We start from the raw sequence: 17,288 nt of genomic DNA, 5'->3' as shown, positions 1-17,288 counted from the left end.
AGCCTTTAGATAAAGTTGAAAACTACACATGTGTAGCTTGGGTTTTAAGATAAAAAACATCTTTTGAGTTTTTTTACACAAATTTGTGTTCTAAAAAATTAAAAGTATATCAATTATTTTTTGACTATTTACTGCTCATTGACAAAATAAAACTGAGACAAAACTACAAAAATGTTTTACTTAAGTTGGATGTACAAACGTTACGTTAATAATAAAACTTAAACTACAAAACTTAAACTTCAAAACTATAAACTTTTTTTTTACACTTGAAGTTAAGATACAAAAAATAAAATAAATAACCTTTAAATATGATCTAAAAATCACAATGATTGATCTATCAGTACTTTTATAATAAGCAACTTTTTTAAAATTATTTTTTAATCGTTTGATGTCATCTTATGCTGCTATTTAAATATTCTGGTGATAGTTTACAACTGTAACTTACAAATTAGTAAAAATTAAATATTTAAAACTAATTATTACCGATTTAAATTAGGACTTAGCAGAAATTTGTTTTTAATGTACTTATCTTATCACTTATCTAACCTTAACTTTAAAAGTCTAAAAGTATTCATATTTGTTAAAATAAACTTAATTTTTAGAGATATGATTAAAACTGCCGTTGATGATAACAAAGAGACTAAAGTTTTAGCAAAATTTAAACTGTTTTCGTTTTTAAACTTAAACAGAAATAATTTTTATCATAAAAACTAGCTTGTACTTTTACGTGATCTATAAATCATACTGATGCCTTTAAAACTTAGTTCTGTTTCGTATAGCGGCAAATTGAATTCAGAAGTCTTTTACGTCCAACGATTAATTTCAATTGAAAAACTTCTTCCTATAACATGTTTGAATAATTTTATTTCAAAATAGCACTGAGAGTTTAACCAAATAAAAAACTTAAAAAAGGAAGCAATTTACACACATGCATAAACAATAATAGTTTGAAATTTTTGTTAAAACAAAACAGTTTTAATTGTCTATCGGTCCTATCGAGTCGGTAGTATGTTTAGTTTATTATTTGTCAAAGTTAGTATGACTTCGAAAACGTTTTATACTGGAAAAAAAATAATGTAAATCTTTGATAAAATTATTTAAGGTTATTTGTTGAATTAAACTTGATACAAAAAACATTTCTAATAAAAACTAAATATTTTAGTACAAGAAGCAATCAAATATATTAAATGATTTTGTTTGTACAGTAAAAATATGCTTTTAAGTTTTTTTTTTTATTTTGGCGAAAAAAACTTGACTTAAAGAATTTATAATTTTTTATCTAATTATAACTTATTGTTTTATCTAATCGGTTTTGTAGTACTTTTGCTAAATGTATTTTCAGTGCCATACTTACATTTTTATTTTGTGTTTAACTAGAGTTTTGAAATAAAATATATTATATTAACTAAAATCATTCATTTTAGTCTTAATTTATACTAAAGTATAAACTTTATTTACCTCAAGTCAAATCATAATTTGTTTTATACTCTAATTTTATTAATTGAAATTTTGATATAACAATATGTTAGTAAACAATACGAATAAAGTATTTCATGCATTACTCATTTCATCAATAGCAATATTTGCTATTAAAAACTAATAGTTTATAAACTTCACCACACGAGTGTTTATGATATCAGTAGTTAATATAAATTACAGAAAACGTTTAAGCTTTATTAAATATAGCCGAAATAAGTATTAGTCAGTTGAAACGACGAGATGTTTTAAAAGAAAAACTTTTTAACATTGAGTTTCAAGTTTTATCATAATATTTACACATATCATACAGATATAGTGAGTTTTAGTTTATGTTTAGTGTACAAGTTAATAAAAACTTAAAATTGAAATACATAATAAAATGCATACACTGTTGTTGTTGTGTCCTTTTGTAAAGACACCAGCTTAATTTTAATACTTAATTAAACTTATGTAAATATATATTTATAAATTAATAAAAATATGTTTTGTTCCAGTTGAAATTTTTAGTTTAACTTTAAAATAATAAATTTTTTTGTCTTGTCTTTGTTTTTAGTTTTCTAGGATTAAAACTGTTATAAAAATAATGTTTACTACATTTAACTGTTATATACAGCAGTACTGTAATAATTGTTTTCTTATTAACAATTGAACTAAATTCCCATAAGCTTTAGTTACTATAGAATTTTTAATAAAACAAATATTAATTTATACTACTAAACATTATGTAAATTTGAACTCATGAGTTTTCAAAAAAATTCTTATTTGGCTTATATACAGTTAGTGTAACGAAATCGAAAAATATTAGAATTTGCAGAAAACTAAAATGTCTAAATCAAGTCAAGGAAATAAAAACGACCTCATCGGAAAAATTCTTGGATCTAAATACAAATCTCTCCGTAAACTTGGAGAGGGAACTTTCGGAACTGTATACAAATGCCTAAATATTACAACCAATCAAAACGTTGCTATCAAGGCAATAAATCCAGAACATGCAACTAATGCAACTAATGAGCTGAAAGCTTTCAAGAGCTTAGGAAAAGCTGATGGAAGGTGTAACTACTTGATTGAAATACTTGAATGGTTTAAGGAGGGTAATATAGCTTTCCTTGTTTACCCACTCTACGGACCTAATACAGAAGAAGCAATAAGAATGAATAATCAACCGTTTAAATTGCAAGAAGTAAAAATCATGGCAAAACAGCTGATTGAAGCGACAAATTTTCTCCACAAAAATAAAATGTTGCATGGCGATATCAAGACAGCAAATATTTTATTAAACAGGTTAATTGTTTTGTGCTACTTTTTACACTTAATATTACGTTTGTATAACACAGATAACAACTTCTTTTTTTTTGCCATTATACGTCTTACTAAAGAAATATTTATTATTCTATTTTAAACTATACAGATATTTATTAATATTCAAATATTAATGATTAAATAATATGTAGTTTATTTACATTTTGTTAAACAGGTATTACTACCACCAGTGGAAAAATGATTTTTACATGAAGCCTGACATTAAATTGTGCGACCTTGGCTCCGTGTACTGGGAGGAAGAATTCAACTTTGACGTCATAACAACACTTCAGTACCGCGCTCCTGACGTCATAATGGGCCACAAGGTTGTTTAAGTAGATTACTCAGTAAGTAAACTACTTTACTTAAACAAGCAACTTAATATAAGTAAATATCTTTAAAAGAGTAAGCCATTATCTTCAAAAGAAGTATATTCTTATAAACCAAGTACTTGAATGTTTTGCCTTGTAATTAAACTAGGATCTATAAATTTAACATTAGTTTTATTTAAACAGATCGGGTATCCATGCGATGTTTGGTCGATCGGCTGCACTTTGTTCGAACTTTTTACAGGAGAAACGCTTTTCAAGGTGGATACTGTACAGGAACTTTTCAGGATGATCCACTTGATGATTGATCCTTTTACTCAACATGAAGTTCAAAGGATTAACTTGAAATTGTCCGAAGGTGATAAAAAGAAGAAGGTTGGTCAAAAGTTGTCAAAGGATGAAAATGAAATAGATTTTATGAAAGAGCCAGAGTTTGTATACATAAAAGGCGAAGTTAAGAAGATAGAGTCTTATTTTGATAAGAACAACGCTGGAGAAAAAGATTTGTTTGAATTGATTGTTCGCATGCTAAATCCGGATCCAGTAACAAGAGTGAAACTGGAAGAACTTATCTAAATAATTATTAGTTTTTTTATCTGATCTGAATTTTTAAAGCTGTTAAAAAAGTAGAATGTTTGAATTTTTAATTACTTTAAAAATAACCTCAATAAAAATAGTAATTCATTTGCATATTTTTTTTCAATATCTTAACACTACTATTTATTATGCACTTTGACTTCCTAAAATTTTTATCATTTACTTAAATATAAAAGCTTGATATAATAATAATAAGAACAATAAAGTGAGTTGTAATATTTTACGGTAAACTTCAATTTTTCAACTAATAAAACAGACGGTTTGTAGTAACTAATTAAGACTTTTAAAAAAGTCATAATTTTTGCTGATATTGTAATAAAGTTTAAGTTATTCAAAAATTAATTGAAGGGTCTGAACTGACAAACAGTAAAATATCCTAGTTATTTCCTTTTTATGATACTTGTCAAAAAGGATTGAAACATAAATTGTCTATTAAAAAAATCTTTTTATAAAAATATTGTTAACTTAACAGAATGTTAAAAATAAAGTTAAACTTATTTTATAAATAAATAATTTTTAACAGCTAATAGCATTATAATATTGTTAATCTATCTCAATAAACTATCTCTAATAAAAAAACAACTCTATAACAAACTAAAAAAATTAACTCAGTAGTTTGTTTATATTACGAGAATAAATGTCAAAACTTTAGTTATAAGAAATTGCATCATCATACCCAATACATACTATTAGTGAACCTGATAAACAAACGTCAACTCACATAAAGGTTTTCAAAAGAGTTTAGTTCAAAACACGTCAACATAAGTCCGAATTCATAGCATTATTGAATTAGTATAATGTCATATTAGTCAGAAACATGTTAAAAAATATACTTTTCAATAGTTATCATTTATTTTTTCATTTGCTTTTAATATGAAAAGGTTCATTGTATTGATAACTTTAAAAGCTTATCAGTTTATAAAACACCTTTTGCTAACATGTTTTATTATTCACTCAAAAATAAATAATAAGTTCTTTATGTTATATTATCATATAATGATAAATATTTTGAACTAAGTTTAGTAATGTTTTATAATTTGAATGAAGTAATACAAAATCTCGTATTACTTCAGATTCTGTGCCGTAATAATTTTTTCGAAAACCTTATGACCGCTGTTAAATTGTTTATTTCTTGCGTATTTTTCATTAACATCAATTCTTAAATGTTTTCTCTAAATTTACGAAATGAAACAATATTAGACAATTTATTAATGCTGTTCAACAAAAATATGAATTATATGAATAATGTAATAGCTAGCGTACAAAAGTTTTAAAGCTTAGCAGTGCACTAGTTTTATATTCACAACACCCAATAAAGTAGAAGACTTGCTCTAAAGAATTTTTATTTAAGATATTCTAGTTCAAAAAAAGCAAACATAAAAAGCTGTAAATTTATAATTTCATATTGGTAGAGTTTACTTTAAGGTCAGTATTCAAAATTAGTTGTAATTAGATACGTACTAGATACGTACTTAAGCGAAAACCTACTGTACTTGGTTAACTTTTAAAAAAGTTTTATATTATTGTTTTCAGTTCAAATTACTTAAATCGGTAAATCATGTAAGATACAAAACACTTCTATTTAAAACACTCATTCTGCCTTAGCACCTGTCAAACCAAACTGTACACAATAAAGGTAATATAACTACCCAGAAAAATATAACCCTCTTAAGATTACTTAAAAATAAAGTAAATTGCTATATTAAATAAAGTAAATTTCGATTGTTTCATACTTGAAATTATTTTATAGCTACATAAAAGTTTTTCAAAATCTAAGGTGGAGGTTGGCAGCCCTTTATAAATAAGTTTAAAGTCTTCACAAATATACTTCAAAGTCTTCACAAATATACTTAATGTTATTTCATTTTAATTTTTTTGTAGTTTTTCTCAATGTTAATTTCAAGAAAGGCCTAATCATTTAAAGTCGATAGGGCTGATTTCTAGACATTTTGTAGACAAAGTGGTAAAGACTTATTTTGTCACTTAAAAATTGAAAATTAATTGATGATAAAATTAAAATTTTAACAACTGTTTGTCTATACAAACAATCAATATAATATTTAATTTTCGTTCGACTTGTTTATATCTACTTCGCACTACAACATATTTTTATAATTGATTTATTTTTATTCAATCATGCATCACATTGTATTAGACAACATTTTAACAGTTGCTGTACTTGAAACCTCCTATCGAATAGGTGCAGGTCTCGAGGCAAGACTTCCAGCTTTCCTAGTGTCAGGTCTGCTATGATGACAACATTATTCGGTTTAACTGTCAATACTAGACCTGTTTAAATAAATATAATAAGTATATGTGTTTCGGCTTTAAAATAAAAAAATATTTGTATTTATTATTCATAGTACGAAAAAAACGTATTGTACTTTTTTACTACTATTATTATATACACAGTAACCGTAAAGTTGATTAAAAAATTTAAGTTATTATAATAACAACATTCACTAATTCTAAAACACAGAAAACTATAACAAAAGTTCAAAATAATTTTATAAAAATATAACTTTAAAGCTACTTATACTATTAACTTAAAACTATAACGAGGTAAAATCCATATTAGCTTGAACATTATCTAAAACTTTAGCTGAACAAGTAATAATAATCGCTGAAAGTTTACATTAGCGTTTATTGTTACCTGTATGAACCATATGCTTTCCATTGATAAATTTAACATGGTTACCAACATTAAATTGTTTCCTGACCTCGTTGCGCTTAAAATTCCAGAGACTCCTCGGACAAAAATAAATCTTATTTCAGCTTTCAACTAGTTAGCTTAGTTTACAATTACTATATATATAACTTATTCTTTGATAAAGTTAATAAACTTATAATTTTCTCTTAACTTATGAAAGTTTGACGAAATATACTTTATTTTAATAGTTTTTTGAGTTTACAAGCTAATGTTGGCTAACCTTAAACTCTAGGTGACTTGGCAGCATTGTGACGTCAATTTTAGTGATTTTTCAAGTCAAACCAGACAATTCTCCTTTACCAACTCTCACCAAGTCTCCTGGGCAAGTAGATCAACTTCGTCAACTGGCTGTGACACTGTATTTAAAACGGATAAATGGTTTTTAAAATAAATTTTTTTTTTCATTTTTTATTTACAGTTTTGTTTAACGAAATTGTGTACACTATAGAGTTTAAAAATAATTGGAAAACAAACAGATAGTTAAAGATGGTTTTGATAGATTAGCATTAAAACTTTATTTATATAGCATTCGACAGCGTTAGTTTTTGAGTTGATTCAAACTTAAAAGTTTAAAATCCTTCTAAGACTATAAACCACAATTAATTTATGTTTTTATTAAAGTTAATTTAATAATTTAGGGTTAAGTACGGGTGTTGAAGTAGCTGATTTTCGGTCTGTTTGCTGTTATCAGCAGTTAAATTAATAAATGTATTAGCAAAAGAATGTTAGTCTTTATTATCATTCAATATATGTATATAGAGCTATCAAAACTAACTTCTTATATAGCTAGAAATCATTGAAATAATATTAACTCTATTAGATTAAAAAGTTATTCTTAATTGTAAAGCAAAAGGGTATTCTTACATACTTTATACAACTTTAATACGTAATTAAAGGTAGAATAATCTGTTTATTAAGTATATATTTTGAAGTTTATAAAAATTTAAGCTAAGTTGTAAAAATGACGCAAAATATGTATAAAAAAGTTTTAATATTTATTATTGATTGAAGTTTATAAAGTAGCTTTGAAAATAGACAGGTTATAAATCAAAAAAATCGCTTACAACAAATATAATTTATAGATATGTATATTTTAGATACTTATAACAATAGGAAATATATTTAGAAAATCTTAAGTCTATGATCAGTAAAAAGTAAGTCAACCGTTTTACTATTATAAATATTTTTATATGCATCCTTTTTTTAAACTGTTTGGTGTTTTTTTAAGCAGGATTTGGTGCTCGACATGGTGGTAAAATTTATTTAAAAGTAAAACAAGGTTTTAAAAAAACATAGACAAAAGTTTAAAAATAGGTTAACGTTTTTTTACTTTGCTTAACAGCATTGTTAGTGTTTTGATACGTCCCATTAAAGTTTGTAAAGTTAAGCTAAACATTGGTGTTTGTATAAGTGTGTATTCTCATACTTATTGCAACTAAATGTTCTCTTTAATTCTAGAGTTAAGCATTAATTTATAAATAAGTACTACACTAATCAATAAGTTTTATCAACTAGATTTCAGTAGCTTTCAATGTAAATGTTAGCTGTTAGCTTAAAGTGTTAGATTATTGGTCATTTTTATCACTATGTTTTAAATGAAAAACATAAAAAAGTTTTAGTATAAAAAAAAGTTAAATCTTTACTTTAGTGAAACTTGACAAATAATACTGAAATAATTATGATAAAGTGAAACACCTTTTACAAGTTTGACAAAACTTAAAATTTAAATTCAAAGCTTTGAAGTTTTTAAGTTCTATTTTGCTTATTTTTCATCCTTTTTATAAAGTGTTTGGTGTTTTTTGAAGCAGAATTCGGCGCTCGACATGATGGTAAATTTTTTTTTTGAAAAAACCAAGGTTTAAAAAAAGTATAGCTAAAAGTTTAAAATTAGCTTAAAATTATCAAAGCGAGAGAAGAGAGAACTCGTGAATGTCACCAAGTGAATTTTTTGCACAAGATTTATTTGTTACGTAATTATACAAAAATTCTGTTTGCAGAAATTTTTTAAGAAATTGCAATTCATTTTAGGAAAGTTTTCATAGGAGTGGTAGGTCATCAAATTTTTACTTAAACTTTCTTTACATAAGTATTTTTAGAGTTTTCCTTTTATAAGTTTTTGTAAGTTATAAAAGGTACTTTAAGTACAAGCACATACAATTCAAAACCAATCACTTAGTATGAATCACTTAGTATGAAAAAAATCAAAGTTGTCTTTAAAAGTTGAAACTTGAACTGTTTATGGTTGAAAAAAAAGAACACAAAACAAATCTACATCATCTGCATGTTGCCAAAGTGATTTAAATCAACAGACTTCTACTTTATAGTGATGATCTTGTGTTTAATTATCTTTTTGTTTACAACTTCAAAGAAAAGTCTTTACCTGTATGTTGAAAAACTGTCTTAAATCAGCAGATTTCTACTTTATAGTAACAATCTTGTGTTTTACTTTCTTTTTGTTGACAACTTCACAGAAAAGTCTTTACCTGTATGTTAAAAAATTGTCTTAAATCAACAGACTTCTACTTTATTGTGATAATCATGTTCAATTCTGTTTGCAGAAATATTTATGAAATTGCATTCATTAGTAAAATGTTGTGTTACTGGTAGCAGCTCTTGTCATTTTTTACTTTACTTTCATAAATCATTTTAGAGTTTACCTTTTTGTAAGTAATAAAAGGTACTAAAAGCAGACACATAAAATAAATTACTTGGTTTGAAAAAAATATTAGCATTGTCTTTAACAGTTGAAATTTAAACTGTTTATGCTAGAAAAGAAATGTAAATAATGTCTGTATGTTTTGAAAGTATCTTGAATCAACAGTATTCTACTCTGATCATATGATTAATTATCTAATATTTTATGATTTCAGAGGAAAGTTTTTTTCTTTATGTTGAAAAAGTATCTCAAACCAACAGTCTCCTACTCTTACCATATGATTAATTATCTTTTTTTTTTCATGATTTCAGAGAAAATTCTTTACCTTTATGGTGAAAAAGTGTCTCAAATCAGCAGTCTGCTACATGAGTTATCATGTGTTTCTATTTAATCATAGTTGCACTGAAAAGTTTTTATTAAGCACAAACAAATTGGACATTTCTATTTCTACAGCAGTCATCTATATCAACCCTTGTAGCCACTAACCTTCTTGTGGCAATTTGAATATCAGGTCTGTTCTTGGTTTACTGCTCTTACTGAGGTAAGTGCTTTATATGTTATACAACATAGTTAATGTTAAGATAATAAATTTCATATAAGATTATTTTTCAGGGCTGCCAAAACTTATTTTTTTAGTAGTGCTTTCTCAATTTTAAATACTTGAAAATTAATTGTTTTATTAAATATTGTCATTTTTTTGTAAATATAGAATATCATTAGTGTAAATTAGTGCTCAAACTCAATTGATATCAAGTAAAGTACATTAACAGCTTTTGCTGCTTCTAATTTTATTCAAATTAAGCTGAAATTTGGTTAAAAGAGTACAGTTTTCGAATTGAAGAGTGGCAGCCCTGGTATTCATAAATGCTAGTCATAAAATTATGAATTAATTACAATGAAAATTTTAGATTATAAAATATCCTATAGAGTTTCTAAAGTGTGCAAAATTAACTAAAAGCTGTTACTATTAAACTTCATTAGCTTTTCTATATGTCAAAACTTATGTGTTATGAATCTCTGTAATAAGATTACAATGTAAAATGTTCAATTACAATTTTAGAGCTAAAAATCAAGCTGTTCTTTTGTTTGTTGTAACTCTGAATGCTACAAGCTTTAAAATTAAGCAGTTAATTTTAAATCTTTGCACACTTTTAGAGACACATTGTTATTAACGGTTAAAGTAAATGTTTTATTATTATGTTTTTATCCACTAAGCAATTAAAACTATAGTGTAAAATGTTTGTGTATAAGTGATATACTTTATTACATGTGAACATGTAGGAACACAAGCAACATTAAGGCAGCTTGATCAACTGACTTATGTTGAGTGTTTTTGTATGTTCATATTACTAATTTAGATAAGAGTCTGGTTTGTTTCAGTCACTTTTAGTGTTTATAGTTAACAGTAAAATTCAAAGTTTAAGTGTATTATTACTTTGATTACCATTTAGTGGTTATTATAGTTGATGGAGTTATGATAAGTTAAATGTAACTAGCTGACAAAAACCAGACCTTTATCTGACTATGTATGATCTTTATAAAAAGGCTATGTTGTACTGATGTGTTAAACTTAATTTTTGGAGTATTAATAGTACTAAAAAATAGTCTTTGTTTGGAATTTTAATAGTGATATTATAAAATAAGTATTTGTTTAATCTTCAGCTTGATACTATGTGTAGCATTAAATCAAATATTATTTTGTTGGTTTCATTATACAAATGCTGTTTGATGATGTAGAACAAAAACTTATGATATACTATTAGACAGTGTCACCATAGAAATTCTTATCAAATAGTATTTGAACATTTAGTAATAGTTAGTCTTTGAAAAAATATACAAGCATGTCTATGTCTCTGAACTGTTCAAAACATAACAAGAAATGATTAACCACTGTTTTTCCTGATAAATATTTTAGAATTATGTAGCATAGTGTAATAATTGATAATGCTAATATAACTAAATTAGATAAGAGTCTGGTTGTTTGTTACTTGTAGTGTTTATGAAGTGTATTTAAAAGCTAGCAAATCTTTGATAACCATTTAATGTTTTATAGAGTTATTATAAGCAACTGTTACTAGCTGACAAAAGCCAGACTCTTATCTGACTAGATCAAAAATGATTTGCAGTGGCTTTATAGAATGACATGTGAAAATGGCTTTTTTTTTTGAATATTTGTTGTAAATCAGCCTAATAAGAACAGTAAGCATTTATTTTATTAAAGTTTTCGATTGATATTGTGTTAACATAACATCAAATCAAAATGTTTAAGTTAGCAGTACTCAAATTTAAGTTATAAGTTTTGGATACTGTTATTAGACTGTGTCACAACAAACATTCCAAAAAGAAAGACTATTTAACATGTCTCACACGAATTTTATGGTTATAGGTATTTATTATTACAATGATAACACCTTCGAAAAATTAATAATATTCCAAATTAAGATTAATCCTACTACAACCACCTAAAAAGACATTCATTTTTTAGTTAACAACTATATGGTAGTAAGTTAGGGTTATGTTTAAGGAGTACGCTATAAGGTAGTCACTTAATTTTTAAGCCAAGCCGCACAAGTTTTTTTCAAAATGGGGATTTCCCCAAATCAAAACTTTTTTGGAAAATTTTTGGGTAGATTATTTAAAAAATCATTTTTTAGTCATTTCGCCGGCTCCGCCGGCGAAAAATTTTTCACTTTTACTCCCAACCCTTTTTTCTTGAAAACCTAATTACGCTTGGAGCCCAGTTAGTAAGCCTGACAGCCAAACCAGATAAAAGTGTGGTACTGAGCTCTAAGAAGTAGTTCGGTTTTGAGTTAAAGTGGTAGCGGACAGCTTTCGTTATTTGTGCATAAGTCCCTCCCGCTGCGAGCTGCTCCTATCGGAGCAGCTCTTGCTCCCGGGACTTTTGCACAAATAACGAAAGCCGTCCTTTAGGCCGCGTCCTTATGCTGGTCGGCACCTAATTAGTTTTTTGTTTGATGTACGAGTAGTTACGCACAATTTTTTGGTATGTTATTTTTCTTTTAAACTCAATACTAACATATATAAATTACAAGTAAAGTTTTATGTTTTATAGTATGTATCTTTGGTGTCGTACTACAAACGCTACAGATTTGTAGTAGACAGCCTGGTATTATTCTATAATAAACACTTCAACTTACTTTGTAATTTTATTTATCAGGATCATTTTATTGTCGTCATTTAACTAATTACATTGTTACACAGTATTAAATACCTAGTATGTCTAGTAAATAAATTACATCTTAGTTTGTTTGTGTATAAAGGTCTATTGAAAGTTAGTTATGGCAAGTTTGTAATACACCAAAGCTAATCATTTGTTTAGTTGTTATGGCATTTATAATTATCTACTAAAACTTATATGTTAAGTAACATTCTGTAGTAGGTACATTGAATTAATTTATATTACATTTAACATTTGGTATATGTCTATTTCAAGTTTGACCACTGTTTTGATTATATGTATTATTACTTTGTTGATCAGCAGGTCTGATAACATCTTTTGTTGGTTACTTGATAAACTATACAAAGTAAGTGAGTACATTAACTTCTCGTTTTAATTAGTATCGTTGTCACTCCACAACAACTTAAATTTTGGAAAATCTACGCTAAAGTTTTCCATTTACACAAGTAAGTATTTACGTCTTAACTTGTATAAAACAGTTTGGGCGTCTTTTAAGTTAGACTTTAATAAATCAGACTGTTTTTGTCCACGATTTTTCAAGTAATTATGTAATATTTTTCATTTTTACCTTTTTACTATTATTACGTCATCACTTTGTAGTCTTATACAGTTTAAACTTAGTTTAGCATAAATTTCACTTACACTTAAGTTGTATGTGTATGGTATGTTTTATAAATTATTTAATTGCTCTATATTTTTAAGTTGAATAAAGCAACTTATATAGTAATGAATAACACTAACTATATGTCCATGTATTGGATAATGTGCATCTTAATTAAACTAACAGATACAAATATATATGGCAATTAGCTCTTAAATATTTTACTGCTGCATATACATGAATCTAATTTCTATATGATCGTATCTAGTTTTATATCACAAACAACATATGTATTTAGCTATAAATTTAAAACATTAAACTGTTTCTTTTAAGTAATAATTACATTTCAAATAAAATTCCATTTAGAGCCTTTATGAGTTTAAAGGTCTCTATTAGATTTAACCATTATATATAACTTTATTTACCACCGAATGTGTTAAAATAAATAAACAATGGTAGGTACAAGCTCTGTACTTTTGATAAAATAAATCAAATACCGTTACACCGACTAAGTACCATTATAACTTTAAGTTTTTATTTTTAGTTATATTTTAATAACAATTATTTAGTGCCATCTAAGCCAAGGTTTTGGTCTACAGGGTTTTTTATGTGTATCATATACAATGCTTTCTAATGTCTTATATCTAAGCATAAATTTGCTGTTAATTAGTTTGAAAGACATTGATATCCTTACTTACCTATGTTTTGAAGTACATCTACTAAGTTTAAGTTTTTTAAAGTATCTTTTTTTTCTCGGTTAACCTTAACACTTTTCATTATTTTAAAAAATCAAATCATACGTAAAATGAAGGGTAAACTTGGTCTTTTAACTGTAGAAACGCCTGGGATTAATGTAGTTCAGCCTTACATTCTTTATTATACTTCTGCTTAATTAGACATTACAATCAATAATCTTAAATTTATCAGCATTATAAGCAACCACGTGAATTTATTTGACATAAAAGTCCAGGCAGGTAAATTAGAATTCCTGGCATTGATGATTTAAAAGTTTAGATATTCTACCACATTTTATTCATACCCATATAATTTTCATTACTGGCTGGTTCAACAAAATATCAAAACGACAACGTAAATGCTTGTGATGTTTCTAAAACTTTGCTTTGTGATATAAATGCTGTTATAATGTTGATTTTAATTTTGAAATATATCTCCTTTGCTTTAGTTCTGATTTTCGATAATATATAAACTGTTAGGTTATATTTGCATCTGTTTTGCCATAATAGCTAATAAAAGCTGGATAAGTTTGTTTAATTTATAAAGTTTTAATACTTTAAATGTACAAAAAAAAGTTTTTGCACGCTGAATTTTTCTTATTATCAAAGCATTTAATCAGTTTTGTTCTTTTAAATTAGATTTAAGCAACAAAAATCAAAACTGCCTTTAATAAGTACACTTGCTCTGCTTATGCAGCTTTTGAATGGAAAACTTTCAAATATTAAAATTCACGTAAACGTTATGTGTAAAAAAAAACAGTCTTATCTTTGTAAATATGTTTCAAATAAAAAAATAATAGCAATTTACAGAAAGGTAAACTAATAAGTACTAAATGAACTTATTTAAATCTAAAGTTTTTAAACTTTATATACCAGCATTGAAGTCAACAAGCAAGTGGCTGTGTGGTTCAGCGATCGCCGACCCGATGCGTGAGCAGAAGGTCGCGAGATCGAGTCCGGTGGTAATCACTTTTATTGATAAAATTTTATCTATATTTTAGGTTTAACTAGTCAGCATCTTAAATTATTCTTTAACTTTACTATGTACAAAAGTATTCCGTTTTCAAAACACTAATTCCGTAACAGAAGGTATTTACAAATATCAACGAATAGAATAAACTTAGTTCAAAAAACATAAATTGAATAGAATAGTTCTAATTTCATTAAAAACAAACACAAAGAACTAAAATATGGTTAGAAAAGTTGTTAAAAAAGTTATGCTTTGGTGTTAATTTTTCTGTGTTGACTTAAATGATTTGAAGAAACTTTCACCTTACCTCTAACCGATTTTCTAATTTCCACGCCAATGCAAAATGGGATCAAAAAAAAGCGACCTTGGAGTTTTAAGCTGATTTATTTTAAATGTGGCTACACACAAACAGATTGTGAACATTTTGAAACGACTCAAATGAAGTTTTGTTGTGGAATTTTTGATTTTATGTTATTTTTATGACTTTTTGTAAGTTTTCCAGTTTTTTTTTCGAAAAATGAGCAATGATACCAAAAAGCTTTCTTTGAATATGTTAAGAAAAAAAAATTACTGACCAACGGTAAGGGTTGCGATTAGATTAATAGTAAAACTGACTGTGCAATAGTGTGTTAACAAGTGAACTGTCTTTGAAAGGTATAAAAATCATCAAAAATTGTTTAATGTTGTATTTATACACTACTTTTTGATACAGCTTCAAATTAACTCCATTGTGCTTATTCCAATAAAATATTTTGGGTTCGAGTTTCATTGATAGTTGCCAAAAGATCGATTATGAAAATAATTTTGTTATGTATACTCGAAAATGTAATAGCATCCAAGTGGAATCATGGCGGAGAGGTCACCACCGGTGCCTTCCAATCTAGAGACCCGAGTTCGAGTCCGCACTGCAAATCTTTTTAACTAACAAAATTTCGTTGACTTTTTTAATCTTATTTTTTTAGTTTAACTATTTTCAATAACTAAGAATTTTTACTTTAATTAGCATCTATGTTACAGCTCCTTAAAGGTAGGTTGCTTTTCTTCATTTCTATTTTTTTTGTGAATTATTTTCTTGTTTTATAGTTAGTATATATAATGCTGATACTATTTATCTTTTTAACTAATAATATTAAATAATGTAACAAAGTTAATTTCATAAATATTTATTAAAAACGAATAACTGAATTAACAGCTAAGGCGGTAAAAATTAACAATAAATCACAAGAGTATAAAAAAAAAGTTCTGATAAAAGTGACACTGAAAAAGAGGGGGATCACAGGTCTGAAGTCTGAAATTAATTTGTAGAAGTTATTCAGAGAAGCTTGAGAAGAGCTGATTAATGTAGTACAACTGTACAGACAATAACACAATTATTGCAATTAGAAAAACGACTTGTAACACATTTGCAATGGTTGCGCACCTTTGCGTTCTTTCGCCTTTTGCGTCATCATGAAGTTTATCAAAATAGTCAAAGCGCTTTACAATTTCATCAAAACGGTTTTGACTATCAGCTGCAATATGATCAAGCGAATCGAAGCGACTTTCATACGTTTTGTGGTTACCGTCTACTTGCTGCTCGAGTCCTTCCAACAGCGTGTGATCTGACTGCTGGTTTCTTATGACCCTGCTTAATGTGGAGTTTACACGATTGAAATCGAGCATAAGCAAGTTGTAATTACTGGTGTTAGGTTCTTTTTGAAGGTAACTTCCGAAAAATCTCGATACAGGTGGATCATAACTGCGTGTAGGACCAAAAACGTTTGAAGTACTATTTTTTCTAGAAGCAGTTAAATCAGTACTAGCCAAGTACTTTGTAGGAGCGATATTTGTCGTAGAAGGTGCTTGGTTGGTCTTATAAGGTCTCTATTTGTATTTTATTAAAAAACGTGCTTTAAGCAGTTTTAATTAATCTCGTTTGTAATTTAACTTAAGTTTCAAGTATATTTTGTGATACTCGATTATGGGGTAACTCATAGTTCGTTTAACTTAAGGTCTAAATTAAACTTTATATTTATAATGAACAGTATAATTTTATTAAAAAACGTGCTTTAAGCAGTTTTAATTAATATCGTTTGTCATTTAACTTAAGTTTCAAGTATATTTTGTGAAACTCAATTATGGGGTAACTCATAGTTCGTTTAACTTGAGGTCTAAATGAAACTTTATATTTATAATGAACAGTATAATTTTATTAAAAAACGTGCTTTAAGCAGTTTTAATTAATATCGTTTGTAATTTAACTTAAATTTCAAGTATATTTTGTGATACTCGATTATGGGGTAACTCATAGTTCGTTTAACTTAAGGTCTAAATTAAACTTTATATTTATAATGAACAGTATAACTTTATTAAAAAACGTGCTTTAAGCAGTTTTAATTAATATCGTTTGTCATTTAACTTAAGTTTCAAGTATATTTTGTGAAACTCAATTATGGGGTAACTCATAGTTCGTTTAACTTGAGGTCTAAATGAAACTTTATATTTATAATGAACAGTATAATTTTATTAAAAAACGTGCTTTAAGCAGTTTTAATTAATCTCGTTTGTAATTTAACTTAAATTTTAAGTATATTTTGTGATACTCGATTATGGGGTAATTCATAGTTCGTTTAACTTGAGGTCTAAATTAAACTTTATATTTATAATGAACAGTATAATTTTATTAAAAAACGTGCTTTAAGCAGTTTTAATTAATATCGTTTGTAGTTTAACTT

At 26.6% G+C, this 17,288-nt stretch overlaps 1 protein-coding gene across 1 annotated transcript; it reads left to right on the top strand.

Annotated features, from left to right (window-relative positions):
• The first annotated feature begins 2,302 nt into the window (after positions 1-2,302).
• Positions 2,303-3,683, top strand: LOC145832975 (dual specificity protein kinase CLK1-like). Its single transcript, XM_082940179.1, has 3 exons — positions 2,303-2,760; positions 2,954-3,104; positions 3,294-3,683. The coding sequence occupies exons 1-3, from the start codon at positions 2,303-2,305 to the stop codon at positions 3,681-3,683; spliced, it is 999 nt and encodes a 332-aa protein (XP_082796305.1).
• Positions 3,684-17,288: the final 13,605 nt, after the last annotated feature.

The sequence above is a fragment of the Thalia democratica genome, chromosome 4 (genome assembly GCF_965202585.1).
Source record: "Thalia democratica chromosome 4, ktThaDemo2.hap1.1, whole genome shotgun sequence".
Taxonomy (NCBI): Eukaryota; Metazoa; Chordata; class Thaliacea; order Salpida; family Salpidae; genus Thalia; species Thalia democratica.
Note: the sequence above shows the minus strand (reverse complement) of the source record. Positions and strands in the feature narration are given on the sequence as shown.

Coding starts and splice junctions, on each gene's coding strand:
- LOC145832975 (XM_082940179.1), top strand. CDS start 2,303: ATGTCTAAATCAAGTCAAGGAAATAAAAACGACCTCATCGGAAAAATT. Junction 2,761..2,953: donor GCAAATATTTTATTAAACAG/GTTAATTGTTTT, acceptor TTTGTTAAACAG/GTATTACTACCACCAGTGGA. Junction 3,105..3,293: donor ACGTCATAATGGGCCACAAG/GTTGTTTAAGTA, acceptor TTATTTAAACAG/ATCGGGTATCCATGCGATGT.